The sequence below is a fragment of the Pteropus medius genome, unplaced genomic scaffold, assembly GCF_902729225.1.
Source record: "Pteropus medius unplaced genomic scaffold, Ma_sr-lr_union100, whole genome shotgun sequence".
NCBI classification, from domain to species: Eukaryota; Metazoa; Chordata; class Mammalia; order Chiroptera; family Pteropodidae; genus Pteropus; species Pteropus medius.
The window spans coordinates 950,029-971,080 of NW_024347790.1; the positions used below are offsets into that span (position 1 = coordinate 950,029).

The following is a 21,052-nucleotide window of genomic DNA, read 5'->3' on the forward strand; positions in this document are numbered from 1 at the left end:
GGGTCTAGAGATGTGAAGTGACTTGCACGGTGAGCAAATAAATGATGGAGCTGGGGTTTCACCTCCGGCCTGTCCGAGGGGGATTCTTCCAGGAGCCCCTGTGGCAAGCTGGGGACTGTTTTATTTTTGTTTGTTTCTTTGGCTCTGTCACTGGTCTGGGAAATGCCAGGAAAGGCAGGTGTAAGACCAGGAGAAGGTCATCCAATGCATTTGGTGAGAAGGCTGTTTCCTTAGGCGAGCCACGTGTCCAGTGCCCAGGTCCCCAGGGCCAAGTCACAAAGCCCCTGGAGTGAGTATTGAACTGGGTGCGGGAAGGACTGACCTAACTCTCTGCTTGGGACTAGCTCGAGCAGCCCTGCGATTAATGTAGGGGTTCCATCTGGGCACCCCTTTCTAGCCCTTCCAAGTAAGAGAAGCCTTTTCCATCAGACCGTCAAAGTTGAGTGTGTACGTCTTCCTAGCATCTTACGAAATTTGAAGGTGTTTTCTTTTTCCAAGATGAAATTTTTTTTTGTTTTATTTCTTTTAATTTTGGTACAATACACGTAGCATAAAAGTTACCATCTCATCCATTTTTTTCAGTCTCCAATTCAGAGGCATTAAGGACATTCACATTGTTGCACAACCGTCACCACCATCCACCTCCCGAATGTGTTCATCTTCCCAAACTGAAACTCTGCACCCATTAAACACGAGCTCCCTGTTCCCCGCTCCCTCTGGCCCCTAGAAACCTCCTTCCTCTGTCTCTATGAATTGGACTACTCTGGGCCCCTCACAGAGGTGGGATCATACAATATTTGTCCTTTTAGGACAGGAGTATTTTTTACTTAGCATAATGTCCTCACAGTTGTTCATCCCATGCCGTAGTGAGTCAGAATTTTCTTCCTTTTTAAGGCTGAATAATGTCCCATTGTATGTATAGACCACATTTTGTTTGTCCCTTCCTCCCTTAGTGAAACTGGCATTCCTTGTATACATTTTATTTTCGATTATTCCATAATCCATTTTCCTTAGACCCTATCGGCGACCCTCTCATCTGCCTCAGTTTCCAGCTAGAACTGAGCTTAAACTGGAGAAACCGAAAAAAATGCAGTGAAACTAGATTTAGGAAAACTTGCACTTACCAGAATGACAAGCAAAGGGACTCTTTCTTTCTTTCTTATGAAAAAATCTAACTGGAATTTTTAAAAAAAATAAAAGACTATGTCTCCTTGCTGGGATAGACATGATGCTGTTAAAATAAACTCCCCTAGTTCTTGCTCATTTGGAATCCAAAGCAAAGTATCTAAAAATTTCCCTTTATCTAGAAAGAGCTTAGGTTTCATTCACAAATGCTGAGGGTTTTCAGCTGCCCTACCCAGTAAGAAATCGCAGACGTGTTACCCTCATCTTTAGGAAGACTTGGGCAGACTTCATTTTCAGAAGGAGGGTGATTGGGTTGGAGAAGTCATGGAAGGGATCCCGTGTCAGAGCAGGAGTAGCCACTCTTAATTTTACTCCATGATGCCCTTCTTCTGCCCTTCAGTCAATCTGCCTGTGTTATACATTGTTCTAGATTTGCAAAGAAATCGCTCACGCCATGAAATGAGTTGGTGGCAGGTTTTCCAGGACAGGCGGGCAAAACTCGCCACACCCTGACTTTCCAAAGAATTCATTTCTGCTTGGGGAAAGAGCTACCTGAAAGAAACAGATTTAACACATTGAATCACACAGCAATCACCTTTATTTCGTTGTCACCCTAGATCGCTTTCCTTCGCACAGTAACATTTCATTTTCATTGTCTTACCATTCATTCAAGAAGGCGACACCGCTGCCCTGCGAAGTTACCCACGTGCCACTAGGACCTGATCCGTGCATTCTGATTTTGTTCACAAGTGACAGAAAAGATTATGTCATCTCATTGAGAAAATACTTTCCTCAGACATCTTCTTTCATTCTTGTTTTCTTTAAAACCAAAAGAGTTTTAGCAAAGGGCTGCTTCACAGGTTGATCCGTTCTCCTTTCACCAATCGTGTTCGAATTCGCCAGACATCCTGGAAATAATGCCAAATAGAAATGAGTGTGCGGAACGCTTCGATTTGTCTCTTTACCCTAATGTAAAGTAAATTTCTAGCATCTAACTGTTTTAAATGGTTTTTAAAAAAAACCTCCACGATGGATTTTTTTTTTCTTCGTTCATCAGTTAGGACATAAACCATATTCTGAGACTCCTATTAATTTACTCACCAACATCTTATATCATGTTAAGGAATGATATCGATCAGGGCAGGGTCGTCCCCAGACTGTCAGCCCTGTTTTAGTTGGCACTCTTGATGATGACAGGTGTCACAACTCGCTGAGTGGGCTGGGTGCTCTGCCTGACCCACTTTGAGGGATCTGCTCCTGATTAGATCACAATCATGAAAATGGTGTCATGAGCTATTGGGGTTTTTTTTCTTTGTTCTTAATGAGACAATTTAGACTTTCTAATTTCTTGTTTCTCATTTATTTTTGAGCAACCAGCAAGGTATGGTAGGAAGAATGATTTTGGAATTCGAACTGACCCTGAAGTCTTTCTGTGTCACTCACGTAACTTAGGCCAACCTCTTGGACTCTTCATTTTCTCACTGAGAGCATGGAGCTATGAAGACTGTCCGAGGGGTTTTGGTGAAGAAAATAAGAAAATGGACATGAAAGTGCTTTTGTACCTTACGAAGAACGACAGAGCAGAATTCGTACTATTGTTCTAAGTAAAGCTTATAAGCCGTAACATAAAGAGCAACTAAAATTAATTTCATACAACATTGACGAACCTCAAACGTAGTGTAGACATTTTTTGGAAGCCCCGGGTAACAAACTATGTGGCCTTTGTAGGTCATTTTAAGTACCGGACAAAGGGAGAAGGACTAGATTTTCTAGGATGTGCAAACGTGAAATCAGAGCATTTTCAGATGTGGGGTGCATTCCCAGGTTCTAAAGGGAGAGGGGGTGAAGGGCGAAGTAAGATTCTTGATCTAGGAAGGTGTTCGGAGGATGACTGCCAACAGACTGGTAGCCGCCCACCATTGCTGTGCGGTGCTCTTCAAAGTACGGGCATGCATTTAGGATTACGTAATGCAAATTAATAAGTAAGCTCAGCTTCTTGCTTCAGAGGCTAAAATGTATGTAATCTATGAAGCAAATATATTTATTTCTTTGCCTTGACTGATAATTTTTCTGTTGATCCTCAGCAGCATCGAATGTCCACTAGTTAAAAACAAATAATGACAAGTGATGTGTACGAGTTAGGGAAGGAGATGAAGTATTGTCTCGTGCCCCTTAATTGATAAGCATTAGTGTCCTTTAATCTGTGCCTCTCATTAAACTCCCATTACAAAGCGATAAACAAAAACAAAAACTTGCTTGAGAATTCCTTTCTGGGAGTCTTACTGGATTTCCAAAGGCATAAATACTCTATCCTATACAGGTAAAGGAGGCCTGTGATCGATAGTGCAAACCTTTAGCTTTCCTCTAAGTCTGTCTTCTATTTTCTTTCCTACCTGTTTGTCCTAGAACAAGGTAGCCTGCATACCCCAGGACAGCCCACACACATCAAGAAGCGGCACCCACTCTCAGGTCACCCACACTGAGGAAGCAAGTCCAAACCGAAGCTCCACTGTTATTCTTAGTGGATCTCAGCCACATCTCTGCAGTGAGCTCCCAACCCAAGCATGTATTTGCAAGTTATACTTGCAAATTAAATCAAGTATGAGAATTATTAAGCACCTGAAATTAAAAACGAGATCTTTACCGTGTCATTTCATACACATACCTTCATGGTCAAACCTTTCGTTTCTTGAAATTTCATCATCGTTATCACTTCCTTCTCAACTTTTTCTTGACTGGTGCCCTTCACGTCGATGTAGTGACAGTTGGCATCGGCAAAATGGCAGGAAATTGCCTGGGCAAAGGGAGTCGATTAATATTAGGAAAAAAGTCCCGTTCACATCAGCAACCAAGCAAGAAGTCTTCTTTTAGAAAGCCAGTTATTTCAACATTTGATTTCTAGATTGAAAGCTGTTCCGCTGTGTCTTAAATCAGTCCGTCTCAGTGGCTCAGTCTCTCTCCCCGTCTCCCTCTCCCTTCACACCCCACCTTCTCCCTTTTCCCTAGCTAAAGGCTTCTTGAGAAATTACAAGAAGTTTTCGACTAGCTGTGATAATTTACTTTCAAAAGGCATCTATGAGGCAGAGGATGTAATTACATAAGTAGGAGGTCTCTAACTTTTTAGCGTTTGATTTTTCTAAGGAGCAGATATACCCAGGTGCTAAAAAGAATGTATTCCAGGGTTTTTCATCATCATCTTAGTCACAGAAGTTACTTATTCAATCAAGTTTGTGATGGTTTGTTATTTCAATGGCCATAGATTATGGGGGCGGAGGAGGGGGAACCTTGCAAAGAAAAATAATACACACACACACACACACCCCCCTCTCATATCAAAAGGACATTTAAAGTCTGACAGCATTCACATGAGATACTCATCTTGTTTCCTTCCTTACTTGGCTCTCCCCATTTTTGAAAAAGTTACACAGGTGCTGCAAAGCGATAGTGAAAACTCACCTTCTTAGTCACAGGTTAGTTATCTTAAGGTGACCACACCTGTCAGAAGGACTCCCTTCTGACAGCCATATTGGACAATGAGGCAAAAGGGGAAGCGTGCTCTCCTTTACACATGTTTTCATGTATTGTTTAAGGGTTAATGTTTTCCCAAAATTAAAGTAGTTGAAAAAATATTGAAAAATTGCCAGTCAGTATATTAAAATTCATGTTATTTGTATCGTGGTGTCTGTACCTCCGTTTGCACAGTTCTGAGGGTTGTAGGCTAGTGGAGAGTCTGATCTTGTCTTTATTTAAAATTTTAGCATTGTGCTCATTATGGGGTTTTTTTTTTTTTGGTAGTAATTTTGATTTTAAAAAATATGATTGTAAAAAAATATTATGAAACTTGATTGTTTAGTTCTTTTAGTTGCCCCCCTCCCACCCCTTAAATATTGCCCCTGAGGAGAGCACCTTCTCATCTCGCCCTCATTCCTGGACCTGTTGAGCCTGGAAGTACAAATGAATGAAAGACGAAATCTGGCAACTAACCCTTGGCCTCAGGGAGACAAGAAGGGACAGTCCCAAAGGAGCCCCCAATATTTAGTGCCGACAGTCATGTTATCATAGGAAAAATAGGAGCCCACAGTACTGTCGGATGTGCCGAATTTCAGAGCAATGAGAAATCTGGGAATTTATGAGAAATTTGTCACTTTTTAATAATAAGCAATGAAATCATAAGTTTAAAATTCTCTAAGACTAGGGGGTGAAAAAGATGGCTGCCTGCTAAATCTGATTTCTGGGCCACCAATTCAGAATCTTTCTTTCAGATCAATATCTTTCCCAGTAGCAATGAAACTTTCCTCTTATGTGGTTACCGTGCGATATATACATTCTACATTTTATTATTTTATCATGCCAGCAATGGTTTTTGCCTCCAAAGCAAGGGCTGTTAGCTACCGAGTAAGCTCTTGCTTTGAAGAAATTCTGTGACATAATCAGTACCAACAAGGCTGGGATCCTGAGGTCACCTGGCTTCTACTGATAGGAGTGAAAAAGCATGAGGTAAGCAAATACACTTCCTGGTAAATGAACTGGACTAAATGCCAGTTTAGTTAAAAGTCACAAATCTCACATTTCAATATGTCTTGACACTTTTGTTTCTAACTATTCATCTTTGGAAAGTGCAGTGATGTTAATGTATACCTTCCGGAATCCTTGAGTTCGGTTCCGACCTGATCCGTGGATGAGCAAAGGATGAAAGAAAACGGTGTCTCCCTTCTCCATCACGAGGTATATTCGTTCGCTGTTTTTGTCATAGTCCTGGATCCCGTGGTACAGTATGTTAACTCCTTTCTAGAACACATAAGAGAAGCCAAGTCTGTATCTGAGGAAGCCAGTAATTACAAACTTTATCAATGGCTCATCAAGATAAACAAGGGTTCTCTAAACTCTTCCAAAAGAAAAAGATAAATTAGATTCTTAAAAAATAAATAAATAAATATGCAAAAGCTTCTCAGATGTCCAGCTTTAGAAAATCACGTTTTGATATTAAAATCATGGGGCCTTTGCACCAAATGCAAAATTTGGAATTTCCATCTATCTTTCCTTACTGAATTATAACTGAAGATCTAGATCAGCTTTGCATTTTGCAGTTAATGCAAGAGACCATCTTTCCAGCCTGAATCCATAAACATTCTTTCCCTCACCTGGCACTTTGCATAAATCATTCTTCTATTCCTCAGAAGCTATTCTCCCAAACTAGGAGAGAGAATACACTACATTTTTCTTAGCTCAGAAACTACTCATATCATATCTAAAGGAAAGAAAGAACAGTAAATTAAAACATTGTATTTGTTTATAATTATTTCCAAAGTTAGTTATAGCTTTAGGTAATGGTTATATCTTTATTAAAAAGTACAGTAAGGAGTGATTTAAAGCTTACAAGCTTTTATGGGGAGGGGGTGGTGGTGGTTTTAGGGTGGGGGCAGGGCAGCATCCCATTCCCCTCTCAGACTGCCCCAGATTCCTTTTGGGGAACGGCTGCCTTTTGCTGGACTATGTTGGGACTTTGATCGAGTGTACTGCTTTCCGCGCCAGGGAGGAAATGGGACCCAAGCTAAGCCTATCTGACCTCCCACTGCGGCCACTCTGAATCTGAGCAGAGAATGGAAGAGATCAGACAGTCAGTGTTAACTGCCCACGCCAGGTGACCCCGCCGACCCCCCCACTCTTCCCACAGAGTGATGACGCCCACTTCTGCCCACCAGGGCTAGCCAAACTTCCACGAAGTAAGCATGATGCAAACTCTCCCTTTTGCTTGCAATAAACCTTCCCTCAACCTCATCTTAAGTGACAAATCTCACAATTTCAGATTTTATATCAGAATCTAGACTCAAATTTTTTCTCTTAGCATTGATCATTAGTGCAGGAATTCTAATGGAGACAGACGTCCTTAAAGCTTTACTCTTTACTTCCTACAGAACCACATTCATCCTTCCTGTGTTAGTACCTGGTGCTTTTCCTATTCTGACCATCGTTATGGGGTTTCAAGACTTTATTGCTTTATACCTAAAACACTAAGTCTCCTCTCCAGTTTCTCTGCCTCTGGACTCCTACACCTCCATTATATCCTGTGCCACACCCCAAGGTTATCATTCTTGAACCAGTTTGACCTTATCACCGTAGCTCAAAAGCACTTAATAGTCCTCCAGCACCAACAGCCACACAATGGAATACTGTTCGGTCTTCCTCAGAGCCCCTGCTGGTCTCTCCAGCTGGAAGGAGATGATTCCTCCCTCTTCTTTGGCCCCAGAGCCATAAATCAGTGTGTAAGACTTCCTCGGCGCCTGGCATGCACATCTGGTCTTGCAGTGTTTATGTCTCAGGCCTGTAGTTAGGCTTTATGATCTCCAATCCAAAGTTCCCCACATTGGTTAGCTTACAATCCCTTGTTGAAAATGCAAAAATGATTTTATCTGACATCCTTGATTTTCCCTGATCCTAGTTCCAAATCCGAGAACAACAATTTGCTATGAAAGCAAGTGCCATCTCATCGGTAAAGCTCGTTATTTATACTGGTGTGAAATCAAGATTCTGATTGAGACTCAGCTCTTAGGCAGACGTACCTCCCACTGGGGATAGTCGTGCAGCTTCAGGGTGCCTTTGTGTGTGCCTGGGAGCACAACCAGACAGCCATTGTTCCGATCGACGTGCTCCATGGCCGTCCAAGCACAAACAATGTCATTGCTGGGCCTGAACGGGAAATAGTGCAAATCCTGGTGCAGAGGATGACGGGATGTCTTCTCGCCTGAAATGGAACCTGCTTTTAAAGGACGCTCAAGTCTCAGAATTCTCCTCCTCTGCCTGAAAAATCAGAATAGTGACCTATTCCTACTAAAACCAAACTAAACAAATGAAACAACACTCTAGAAAATCAGCCTCGGATTGAAGTATCAGATCAACATGGTGACTCCAGATCCTATACTTTCTTCTGGGTTTCTGGTGGCCGAGTACTTATGTACACTATTTTCCAGCAAGTCATAAATATGTCATTATCTCTATTGTGCTTTATTCTTTTCTAACTCTGGTTTGGGCACAGAGCCTAGTGTTCCAAAAACACGTTTGATTAATTACACTAAAGACAGTAGTCAAATTTGAGGTCCCCTCGTAATCTTCTGAGTGGCTATTGCAAAAAAATATTAATTAACTGCTTAAATAGATAAAAGGCCTCTAAGAGGTTTTCCCACAAAACTAGAAACATTTGGCGTACAGTCACTGTGTGAAATCAGAGATACAACGACCACATTTACGTTTTTCCCTGGTTTCGCTCCCTGAATTTGATTCCCCAGGCCACCCGACCTCTCCGGGCAAGACACACAGGCAGAGAAGGACTTGGCATTGTTAATCTGCTGGCCGGGCACATAAACCTCTCCCGGCCGTTGGGAGGAAGAAAAGGTGAAAATGCCTCTGCTGGCCGATGTACTATGGCTGGTGTGGCAGACTGTTAGTGTGGCCCAACAGCCATCTGCATTACAATCTCTGAGGATGGCTAATAAAATGCAGATTCCTGGGTTCTACCTTCCGAATCAGTTTCTCCAGGAGTGAGGTTTTAGGAGCTTATATTTCAGCAAGCACAAGAAATTTTAAGAACAATTGTAGCATGTGACTTACAAAATTAGTTCAAATCTTGTTAGTAATAATAATGTCTTCCGATCGGGAAGGCAGAATTCACACTACCACAGGTGAGGATGGTTAGCAAAGCTTAGAGACGCTGAATAACAGAAGCCTATGTTATATAAACTCCTGTATTTTTAAAATTGCATTTTTTAAAAAACCAGTCATCTGAAAATCCAGCAATAACCCTACAGTTAACACCTGAAATCACTATTTTACTTCAATGCTGTTATGACGTAAGCTATTTTGACTTAAAGTACTATTTTAAAATTCAACTGAGTAAATGCAAGGATCTCATTGGCTTTATTCAGTGATTTGTGAGTCGCAGCATCTCATCTAACAAGTAGAACGAGTCCTGAAGAGCTAACCAAAATGGAAGGCTTTTGTAGGCAGATGGCAGAAGGACGAGCAAGTTAGCAAAGAGGACCGTTTCAGGCAAGGCCACCCTCCTTTAAGGCAAGGAAGGCGGTCTGTCAGGCAGATCACCTCGTGAGTGCTGACCAGGCACTTCCAGACTGATTGGCTAAGACTTTATTTCTGGGAGAAACTGAAACTGTAATTAGGTATTGAGCCTCAGTCCCGTGACACGGGCTTCGCACGAGTGACTCCATTTGGGGCCTGTTATCTTTTTTAACAGTACACATTCATTTATGCACAGTTTAGCAGTTATACACTATAAATGCTCTTGTTAGAACAGAAATCTTATGAATGTTAACTAAACTTTTTTTTCCTTCTCCTTAACAAATAAGAGCCATTTACCGGTATCTGGAGGTTTGTTTATCAGCATTGTATGCATGGCCATAATGTTGGGTCCAGTGAAGCACTCTACGTATTTCAGAATCTAAGGGAAAAGGGGAAAAAAAAAATCTTGGAAAATCAGATGCACAGACAAGTGGTACACGCAATGACTATCCTTACGAGAATCAAGACGGCGATAGTTTAAAAAAAAAAACAATTCGTGTTTCACGACATCGCAAACAAAGCACAAAAGTCGGCACCCGGAAATCATTGGCAATCCAGACCCTATGAAGTAAACAGGTTTTTGGAGCCAGCTGGAAACCTAACGACTTGTTTTACAAGAGAGGTAGATGTCTCTGTGAGAAGTTAACTGGGAAGAACAGGAATGACCTTTGATCAATAGGAGCTGTGGATCATTGCCCAGCGAGAACTCGGCTCTCTCTTTCTCCACCGAGACTATTCATAAGAAGCCACCATAAAAGGGCCCAACCCCTTTGCAGCTGTCATGAGTAGCTCAGAGGAAGGGAGAACTTCACAATCTGTGGCCATTCACTCAACAACTCTTTACTGAGTTCTATGAACCAGGCAGAGCGACAGGAAATGGGAACACACCAGCGGACGAGATAAGCGGGTCCCTGCCCTGATGGAGTCTGTAGTCTGGTAGAAAGAACTATGTTAAATAGTGACATGGGTATGTGGTTGAGACACAGGCTATGAAGAAGAAGCTGCAATGAGAGCATGTGACAGGGAGGGCTGAATTGGTCATGGGCTCTGGCAGCCCAGGTGCTGCCTGCAGCATCCGACCCTCCTGGGAGGGGTGAAAAGCAGACAGGACTTGACACCAAGTGCCTGCTACCTGCCAGAGACTTTACACATCGGCCATATAGTGACCCCTGAAAATTAATACCCCCATTAATTGAATGTCCCACATGAATAAGCCTGAGGTTAATAAGTTGCTCAAGTTGGCAGAGCCAGTTAAATGAAAAAGCTGATATTCAAACTCTAATTCTATTTGATAAGGAATATCGGCAATTTGCATTTGTGTATTTTTTATAAAGCCTGTCATTTTTTTTAGTTTTCACTTAGACCAGTATTTTGTAGACCTCAGTCATTCAAGAGCCATCCTCACCATTTCTGCCATAACTCGCATTATTACCCAATATTGTTAGCTAATAATTTCTTTAACTCATTTCTTTTACATAGTCTTATCTTGGATTAATAATATTCTTAAAATCATGGGTTACATGTGCTGGTTATTTTTTCTAATACATGTTAAAATAGGTACCTAACTATTAAAATAATGAATACCTCCTAAAGATCATGACATGAACCACCAGATACTTGGTTCATAATTTAGCGATACAAAAAATCTGAAAATCTTGATAATGCTTCATTTAACACAAGTTGTCTAATCTCGAGCTTTTCATCCTTGGCTTCCAGAAAACATCCATGTCCATAACGAGACTTGAGGTCGGGATGAATGGGTGGCTCGGTGGGGCCACTTTCCCTCTGGTCCCCAGCAAGGGACTGAACATCATAGCTGGCTACGTGCACAGTCTTTCTTCAGGAGTCAAATTCCCTAACAGCAATGAAGGTTATAATTTACAATAAGTACTGTATGCGATGTCTCCTTTAAAACCATTCTAACAAATGGTTCATGAACTGTGGCACATTATGCAATGGAACACTCGCAGCAGGTTTAAAAGTATGAAGGAGATTTATAGATACTATGGAAACATGTCTAAGATCTCTACGTGGAAAAAAACATGGTGCCAACTAGTATTTTCTCATGGTACGACGTGGGGGTATACAAATATGCCTGCATATACACAAAATAATTCTAGATGAAGACACAAAAAAGCTAAGCAGTGAGTGAGGCCGGGGGTGGGACACTTTGCTCCTCATTTTTTGCTCCTCTGGACTGCTTGGATAATTTCATAAATATCATTTACTCTTAAAGAATAATAATTTTAAAAGAAACTAGTTTAAGAACAAACAGCCCCACTGACCAGATTCATAAAACAAAAAGAAAAAAAAAAATCAATGGATTTACAGTGACTAGCCTCAGTAATTTCGCCCTGCCGATACAAGTATCAAGTGTGAGACAGTCTCTCTCTCTTTGACACAGAATTCCTGCCCTTCTCAACCAAAGATAACTAGCAAACTGTAGAGTGGGGGTTCTTTGAGATGGGTACCACTGACATTTGGCAGGGGCGGGGGTAATTATTTGAGGGAGGCGGCTATTCTGTGCATTACAGGATCCCTGGGCCCCCCTAGCAGCATCCTGGCCTCTACCCATCAGCAGCCAACAGCACACCATCCCTCCTTTTTTGTCCATGTGTGACAGCCAAGCATGTCTCCAGACACTGCAAATGCCACCTCCCATTGAGAACCACTGTTCTAGGGCCACAGCAGAAAGGTGCCGGGTAAAGTAAAAAGCAGATTGCAGAGGCAAGCATGCAGATGGGCTATTAGCTTAGAGAAGGAAAACGCAGGCCTCGAACCTCAGGGAGAGTGCAGTATCTGAAGAGTTCTTCATCTTCCTGGAAATCCTGGATCTTGGTAACCACTTTTTCATTTAGAGTATATTCTGATTTTGCAATGGCCACATCTCTCATTATTTTTAATCCAGTGGGTTTCACCTCATTTCTGCAGATTCTTTCAAACTCGTTCCTAAGAAATTAAATTGGCAAATGATGTCATTACCACTGGCTCCAAGCACCTACCTGGCCCTGTTCTGGCAAAGATTTGCAGATTTGGGGGTGATCTCGACACTAAGTTGGCCTCCAGCCCCGATTTGAATAGTTCTGAATGGAAGGAAGAGAAAGTGGTCACCTCAGAAGTCCTTGCCTCCTAACCATGAAGCTAGAATTCACTCCCAGAGTTCAGATAGTCCTTAGGGAAATAGATGTGATTGGGTCACATCTGAAGAATAACAGCAGATACTTCCGTCGCACTTACCACGATGGGCCGGGCCCCGTTCCAAGTCCATTCTGTCTTTTTACTCTAGTCCTACCAGCAACTCAAGGACATAAGTGCTATTATTATCCCCGGTTTACAGACATGGAGACAGAAGCCTGAAAAGATGAAGCAAATTTCCGCAGGACACACAGCATTGAGGGGCGGGGCTGCGAAGAATCTAGCCAGTCCGGCTCCAGAGCCTGCGGTCCCCACCGCATCCTAAGAAGCCAAGTCACGGAGCAACGTCCGATCTCACTATATTCCCATCACATGCGTATAACACATATTTCCGTGAAATAACGAACAGTGTTACTGTACCGAAAGCGTGCGATGTCCGCATCAGATACCAAATTTTTAATGATAAGAAACCCATTTTCTTCATAAAATTTTCTCTGTTCTAGGCTTAGAACATTGTTATCCCGAGTATACCTAAAGGAGAAAAATCACAAATAAGTCCAATTTAAAAATTAAACCTAACAGTATGTATCAAGAACCCAAGAAAAGTTCATACCCTTCTACCCAGCATTTCTATTTTGAAGACTTTAAAGAAATAACCTGAAAAAATTTTCAAGGCTTTAACTCCGAAGCATTAACCACTGTCACCAAGAAATGGAAGACTAATTAATTAATTATATCTTCTCTACTCAATGGGACATGACTCAGGGATTAAAAATGAAGAGCATATAATAGCATGGAAAATGCTTATAATAAAATATGATTATAACTTATAAAACTAAGACATCATTTGTAAAAAAAAAAAGACTGCAAAGAAATACAACATGTGCTCCATTTAAGTGAAGAAAAAATGTTTAATAAAAAAATGTTAAAAATTAACATTTAGTAATGGAATTATGGATGATTTTTTAAAATGCCTTCTATTGCTCCAATTTTAAAATGTTCTGTAATGAATATGTATGGTTTTTCAGATGGGGAACAAACTCAATAGATTTTATACTTTTAATTGTCTAATTCGTGAATTCTCCAAAGAAATCAAAATATCAAAATCCAAATAAGTGTACAGCATACACACAAACTCAAATCCCCCATTTCATTTCCCTAGTTGGGACTGTGGCTATAAGAGTATTCCATGCAGGTCAAATGTCTTCTCTTTCTAAGATAATTTAAGATGAACCAAAGACTCGGGCTGACATATCAATATGACTACACAACAGATGAATTTATATGAGACATACCTTGCCTGAATTTTAAAAACTAAATTGTGCCCTTTCTGATACTTTCCCTCCTTTCTGAATTTGAAAATACAAATAGAAAATTACAGTCAGGATCTTCAAAATTTTTCCATAGTTGTTCTAATTAGAACAAGTCCTTGAAGTGGAGGCTTTGCATAATGAATTCTTACCAGGCAACATGATATATTGTGTTTTATATCCTAGTTACCATTAGAAAGGCTTTTATATACACTGTATGGTTAAAAATTAAATTAGATATACTTACTGGAATTGTTTTGGGTGGAAAGTGGCAGGAGATATAGTGGGGTGACCAATCTAGAATGTGAATTAAGGCCAAAAAAGTAAGATGAAGGAGTCAAACTTTTCTAGAAACAACAGTCTGAATTAGCTCTCACAAGGGGGGACTGGTCTTAAATAGACACCATGCAAAATGGTTACACACACACACACACACACACACACACATGTCACACACACACGACCTGACAGTTCACCTACTGCTGCTTACATCACTTCATTTGCACAGATGCCCAAGGAAGTGACTGGGAGCTCAAGAGCTTCGTACTGCCCCTCAGCGCAAGCAGTCTAGCCTTAGGGGGCTGTTACTGGTCCAAGGTCACCCAGCAGAAAATGGCTAAATCGAGACTTGACCCACTTTCTTTGTAGCTTTTATCTATTTTATTTCATATGACTATTCCTTCTACTAAACCGCTGAATGAATGAAAATTGAGGTTCAATCCTAGAAGTAAGGAGAAACATGTGCTATTCAAAAGAGGTATTTAATTTAGTAGGAGTCCAGTCCAAAATATTAGAGACGGTTTGGCTGATCATTTTTTAAGAAGTTAAGATAAACAACAACTCCAAGAAAAGTATAATCGCTACAGACGAAGACAATTTTGAATAAAGAACTATTTCGTTTTCTTTTTGCTCCAGTAACCACAGATGGACTTAGTGTCTATTGTTTCTTTTCGTCCTTCTCTTTTTTCATTGTATCTTTAAAGAGTTACTTTCAAAACAAAACTTTTTGTAAACATGTTATTTTTAAATGTCTTTATATAACTTTGAACAATGTAATACTCAAAAATAACAGCAGGCTAGGAGTCAGAATTACTAGCCACTATCTGTTTTCCATATGGCAGAGAAGTTAACGACTTTCGTCAACTATTCTCAGAAAAATGTGGTTGCCAGGACAGTTCAGATGTCGGCATTCTAGTTCAAAGTTATCTTCTCCTGTCTCTCACTCCTGCATTGGTTTTTTTGTTGCCGTTGTCCTCGTTTGTTTTTATTTTTAATGATGTGGAAATGGTTATTATATCAAGTGAATAAGCATTCACTATGTTTACTATATAAAGTTAGTACATGTTTACTATATAAAGTTAGTAAATATGAAAAAGTGGATACAAAAAACTGTACATACAGTATGGTCCTAATGATATAATTATGTAAATGCAGAGAAAGGAAACACCAGAAAGTTTACGAACAATGATCTATGAATGGTAGAGTTATGGGTCATATTTATTTCCTCCTTTATGCTTATCTGTATTTAAAAACTGCCCTATTTTATACTTTGAAAATTATTACTTATTCCAGAATCCACATTTCTTTAGAACCAGTTAAGGCTGAGAAGAAATGGCCACAAATTTTCCAGTAGTCTACTGACTCGTAAATCACACACACATTCACTGAAAATCTCAGCTGAGCTGTCACCAGAGCCACTGGCCTCATCTATTTAAACTGAGATCATTAAAATGAAAACTTCAGTTCCTCAGCTGCACTAGTCATATTTCAAGTACTCGGTAGCCCCATGTGGCTAGTGGCTACCCTGTTGGACAGTATGTATAGAACATTTCCACTATGGTAGAAAGTTGTATTGGATAGTACATAGGTCTTAGGTGTTAAGGAGAACTTAAATTTCTTTAAATGATTTATCTATGTTTTTATGTTTTAATTATACATTTTCAAGGGGAGTGGTTGTCTAAAAAATAATCATATATATGGATATATAAAAATAGACCACAGCAATTTATTTGTTGTTGTTAGTTACCCTGCTACTGAGGGCATTTGAGCACATATTTTAATTTTACTCTAGTTAAAATTTGCAGTATTTTCAGCTTCATACTTAACTATTTAGAGTGTGATATCTACCATGATGTTTTAACAGCCTAGGCGTCTGCTGTAATATTTTGGAAAATGTTGGAATTTAAGAAATAACCTGTGTGTTACTAATTTGTGTAACCCAGCTCTGTGCGGTGGAAGATATCACAAAGTTGTTTAAAAAATAGGAAATACAGATGAAAACACTAAGCTCTGACCTTGACACTATTAGAACAAGAACTAGCAGGATCAGAATACCAAATTTGAAAAGCAGCAAGAGACTGGACCCGAAACCTTAATTCTAGTTCCAGAATTAAGCATGTGCTTCTCCCAACTGAGCAAGTATCAGAAACAGTGAGTGGTCCCATCGCCTGGTATTTTGATTCCATAGGTCTGAGATTAGCTTGAAAATCTGCATTTTAACAAGTTCCCATGGGAGACCACGCTTTGACAGCCACTGCTTCCGTCAAATGACCTTGGTCCGGAGGTTTGATCATTCCTAGCCTCAGTTTCTGTTTTCTCGCCTGTAAAACGAGATTACATAGTCACCTGCGTTTCCTTCATCAGTCTATGGACGGGATGTTTAATATACAGTTGTGATATGTCGCCGCTTGGAATTCAGCTGGGACAGCAACAGTGAAAGTAAAAGAAACGGCTAGAGTGGTCGTCTTGTGAGAGATTTCAGGATCCGACATACAGCCGGACAGTGGTGAATCAGGTGGCTTTGGGAACAATCCCAGAGTTTTGCAGGGAGCTTCCCAAAGAGCGCTCTGGAAGAGAACACGTAATCTGAGCAGCAAGGACGACTCTCTAATTTGATTGACGTGTGTCATATGCTGTAGCGACACCTTTCTGGACCCTACACTGGCAGGGCACCAAGTCTTTTTCCAGGAGACGAAATAAACTCCTGGGGGCCACCGCGCCGAGCTCCTTGGAGAAGGAAGAGCCGAGGGCGCGGGCGGGGGACGGGCTCCTTGCAGGGGCCCCACTGGTTGTGCCGCCCCGAGGCCCTGCTCCGCCCGCCCGCCGGGGCGCCCCCAGGCCGCTCTGCGCTGCTGCTCACCGGGCGACCGCGGCGACATTTCCAGGCCTCTGGACAGCCGAGGAGGTCACGTGCAGCCCAGTGCAGCGGAGGGCCGGGCTGCTGAGCGCAGGGCCCTCTGTGCCGAGCAGGGAGAGAGAGGCCTAAGGGGGCCGGTGCTGGAGCGAGGCCACGTCGCCCACCGCGGCCAGCGCCCGAGCCTGGGGATGCGCCCTCCTCCGGGTATCAGCACCCGCCGCGCCCGCCAGGGCTGCCAGCGCCCCGCACCGGCCGCGGAGCAGCGGGGCGGGCACCGGCGCGAGCACCCTGGAGGCCGCCACCCTTCCCGCTCGAGCCCCAAGCAGCCCAAAGGATACGATGTCGGGGTGGTCGAGGTGGCCCAGCACGACGCGCAGGCGGTGGGCAGCGCGCCCCCTTTCCATGGTGGCCGCTGCGAGACCCGAAGCCCAGACCTCGGCCCTACGACCTCTGCGGGCGGCCCCGCCTCCAGGCGGCGCGAGGGCAGTGGGCGGAGCGGGGCGCGGGGGGTGCGGGGCGCGCGGGGGGTGCGGGGCGCGCGGGGAGCGCGGGGCCGACCCTTCCCTTGGAGAGCGACCTTTCACCTGGGGGACGCGTGCCCGGCCACCGTGTGGTAAGGTCGCCCGAGGCGAAATTGAATCAGAACGTCACCCAACTCTCTCTTAACTGCATGACCTTCCTTTCACAGAGAATAACAATGTAACTGTACCGCTTTGGAAGGGACGTGTGGGTTGTTCACAAGAGGCATTTAAGTTAGGGGAAGTCCAGTCCGAAATATTAGAAACCATTTGGGTAGTCATCAAAAAAAAGAAAAAAAAAAAGCGTATAAAATAAATGGCACACTGAAATGTCTGATCCACACAGCCGAATATAATTTTAAAGAACTAGAATTTTATTTTATTTTATTTTTACGGTTTGATGATTTGGGTGAAAACATCGCCGCCATCAAGGCCATAAACATCCATGAGAGGAAACCATGATCATTTTGTTGTTGTTGTTGTTTATGCGAAGAACACATAACAAAATCTACTCTGGTACTGAAGTTTAACCTATGCAATGCAGTAGTGTGGGCTATAAAAACAATAATTTTCCCTTAGGTGAAGAGCTAATTTGATGGATGTTACTAGTTTTTTAAAATAGCAATTTGGATCTTTAGTAATTATGTTAAAATAAAAATGTTTTTAGAACTATTGAAACAGAACATTGATGGAATGTAAACATCGCCAGAATAATCATTTCTTTCTCCTTCCGAGTTTGGTATCTATTTCTTATCAAAGTGTGCTTGGTGTACCTAACTAATGAAAGTAACCTTGAAGACACATGTTGAAACACCACAATTTCCAAAATCATCTAAGAAATAGTTTCCCCCAAATATATCAGAAGTTAAAGAAAATGAGTTTTTAATAATAGGCATATTTGAGCAGCTCAGGAAGAAAGAGTAAGACCGAAAACAACCTTGGATTAAATTGTTCAAATGTCGTGCACACTTAAGAAGATGTCATGGTATGGATGAAAAACTAACCAACTCCAGATTCGAAAATGCCCTTCCCCACCTCACCACACCCCAAGAAGATACCATTCCCCTCTGAGAAGAACAGATATGACTGTAGGCCAGGTGCTTTGGTAGCAAGTTTTAAAGTTTATTTAACCCAAGCAGAAGCGAGCGCACTTGCCGTCTTCCTGCAGCTCTGCCCATGATCAGCTTTCTCTTGGGCTTGAGGACTGCTCGGGGCTCCTAAGAAAGCCAGCTCCCCCCTTGTACACGAACTCCCATCCCTCGTCTGGACTGTTCCCGAACCTCCTTCCAGAGATTCTCCTCTCCGTCTTGGCTGGGTGTTTCCACCCATCAACATACAAACATGCTCTTATTTCTCCCGTCTTATAAAAGGCCCCTGTTGACCCCGCTTCTAGTTACCACACGTATCCCTATTCTCCTGCAGCAGAACTAGAAAAAAATCGTATAAATGCACCATCTCCATTTTTTCTCCTCTCTTTTTCTTTGGAAACCAGTCAGTCTTTTACCCTCATCACTTCGCTGAAACTGCTTTTGTCAAGTTCACCAGCAATTACCACGTCCAGCCTCCAATGGTCCATTCTCATTTCTAAACGTACTGGTCCCAGTGAAACACGGAAACTACTTCGCTTCCTGCTCCTTCTCAGCTGGCTGTGCTGGTTCTTTCTCATTCCCCAGGCTCCTAATTTAGCCCTTCCTCTCCCTTTCTGTAAGCACTGCTTCTCTCGGGAATCTCCATCCCATTGTGAGAGGTGAAATCCTGTGTCTTCCCAGCTGCGTGGGAGAGAAGGAGGAGGACAGTGAGTGACATTGGGTGTTGTCCCTCGGTTCTTCCCCACCTTACAGGTCGGCAAGATTTAGAAAAAGTAAGATTTATTGAAAGTACATTTTAGAAGGAGACTGGCCACACTAGGGAAGGCTGCAGCCCTGTGGAATTTGAGAGGTTAAGAGAGAAGACTGTACACCCCAGAGGGAGGAGCGGGTTTCCAGGAGGGAGAGCTATAAGGACGCAGAAATGGGAAGGTCTGTTTGTATTTGGGCCGTGATGGGAGGTCGTAGATGATCCGTATGTGAGGTCACCTTGACTGACAGTTGGCTGCTATATAACCCTTTGCCTACTATGCAGGTGCTTACCCAGAATTCAGTCTATTATAATTAGATTCATGAACTTCCAGGCATAGTCATGATATTATAATGATGGTATAATGAGGCTGAAGTTATGGGCAGTACTTTCTGTGCATGCATTTGTAGCTGGTTTGGCCAGCAGCTTTTATGGCATCTGTGCTCTATCTAGGATTTGGGGTAAGTTATAACCCTAAAAGGGAGGTATTTCTGGGAGGTCCTTAAGGAAGGTCTTCAAAGGAGGTTTCTATGGTTACAGAGCTGGGCCTTGGCTCTTGTCGCTCATGCCTAACTACCTAACATCATGACTTTAAGCTCCTTCTATAAACTAATGATCGATTCCAAGTTTACATCTCTGGCCTAGACTCTCCAATAAACGCCAAACTCTGTGTATCCAGCTGCCTACTTCATGTCGTCGCTAGGTTTTCTAACAGACATCTCAAAACAGAAATTTCTGATCCCCTCACCCCTCTAAAAAAGATGTGTTCCCCCTCCTAACCCCTGGAAAGGGTGAATGTGACCTTGATTGGGAAGTGTCTTGGCAGGTATGATTAAGTTAAGGATCTCGAGATGAGCTCATTCTGGATTCCCTGGGTAAGGCCTAACCCCAGTGAAAAGTCTCTCCAGGAGACTTTGCCTATCACTGCCGCCTCCCATCCCACTGAGAACCCCTATCTCTGGTATTTTGTGGTGAAGGTGGGGTAGGATGAAGGAAACAAGAAAAAGATCGCGCGATGCACACACACACACACACACACACACACACACACACACACACCCATACTCATGATCATTTCTTAAGATCCGAATTAGAATTTCAGAATCTGTCCCATAAAAATCACTGTCTTCTTTTATGAAAATAATTTAAGAAAAACAAGATTGAGATATTTCTAAGGACACAAACATAATTAAGCTGTATGTTGTAGCTATAAAACAAAATTTCTATGAATCATTTCCAGACAAAGAGATGCAAAGCTTATTTTCTCCAAGCCCACATCCGATGTCAACCATAATTAAAACAAATGTGAAGAACCGAGATGATGTATGGTGCAAAGAGATTTTTAATCTTTCAGCATGAACTAGGAGCTAAAAGATAGATAGATATGAGTTTGGGAGAAGATGAAGAGATAAAATTATCACTTATGGAATTGTTTAGATTGATAAATGTCAAGAGGACTCAGGTAAATTATCTAGCATGACATGAAGATAAGTCAATGAGCAAACCTTAGACACTTCTTGAGGATCTAATTTGTGTCAGGCTGTCTGAAATCCAGGGAACAGTAGTAAGGGGAGCAGACAACTGGTTGTGGTAGCGGAGGGTTCGCATCTAGTCAGGAAGGCAGTGAGGACCTGGCAAGGGCTTAACGATCTGCTGGAGGAGTTTCTTCACAGGGAGCGTGTGTGGCCGGAGGAGGGTGACAGGCATGGAACCAGGGACACTGCTGGGGGAACAGGAGTTTCTGTACTAAAGCTGAATTGCCCAGGAATGAAGAAAGGGACCTATGTTCCCAGGAAAATTGTGTGCTTCCGTGGCCTTTCGTGCATATTTCATCTTGCCATTAACCATGTATCTAAATATATGTATCTAAATATATATATATTTAAAGGGTTCGATGTTTCATCATCTAGTATAATACATAT

General features: G+C 42.2%; 1 protein-coding gene across 1 annotated transcript; it reads right to left on the reverse strand.

Annotated features, from left to right (window-relative positions):
* Window positions 1–1,705: 1,705 nt before the first annotated feature.
* PHYH (phytanoyl-CoA 2-hydroxylase) lies at window positions 1,706–17,266 on the reverse strand. The gene is made up of 9 exons (XM_039877405.1): window positions 17,115–17,266; window positions 13,888–13,937; window positions 12,751–12,861; window positions 11,976–12,144; window positions 9,493–9,574; window positions 7,686–7,867; window positions 5,764–5,913; window positions 3,791–3,919; window positions 1,706–2,033 (listed from the first exon to the last, which is right to left on the reverse strand). The coding sequence occupies exons 1-9, from the start codon at window positions 17,178–17,180 to the stop codon at window positions 1,980–1,982; spliced, it is 993 nt and encodes a 330-aa protein (XP_039733339.1). The 5' UTR covers window positions 17,181–17,266; the 3' UTR covers window positions 1,706–1,979.
* Between the last annotated feature and the right edge of the window lie 3,786 nt (window positions 17,267–21,052).

Coding starts and splice junctions, on each gene's coding strand:
- PHYH (XM_039877405.1), bottom strand. CDS start 17,180: ATGGAAAGGGGGCGCGCTGCCCACCGCCTGCGCGTCGTGCTGGGCCAC. Junction 13,938..17,114: donor ACCTCGACCACCCCGACATC/GTATCCTTTGGG, acceptor TTCACATTCTAG/ATTGGTCACCCCACTATATC. Junction 12,862..13,887: donor TTCCACCCAAAACAATTCCA/GTAAGTATATCT, acceptor TTTCTCCTTTAG/GTATACTCGGGATAACAATG.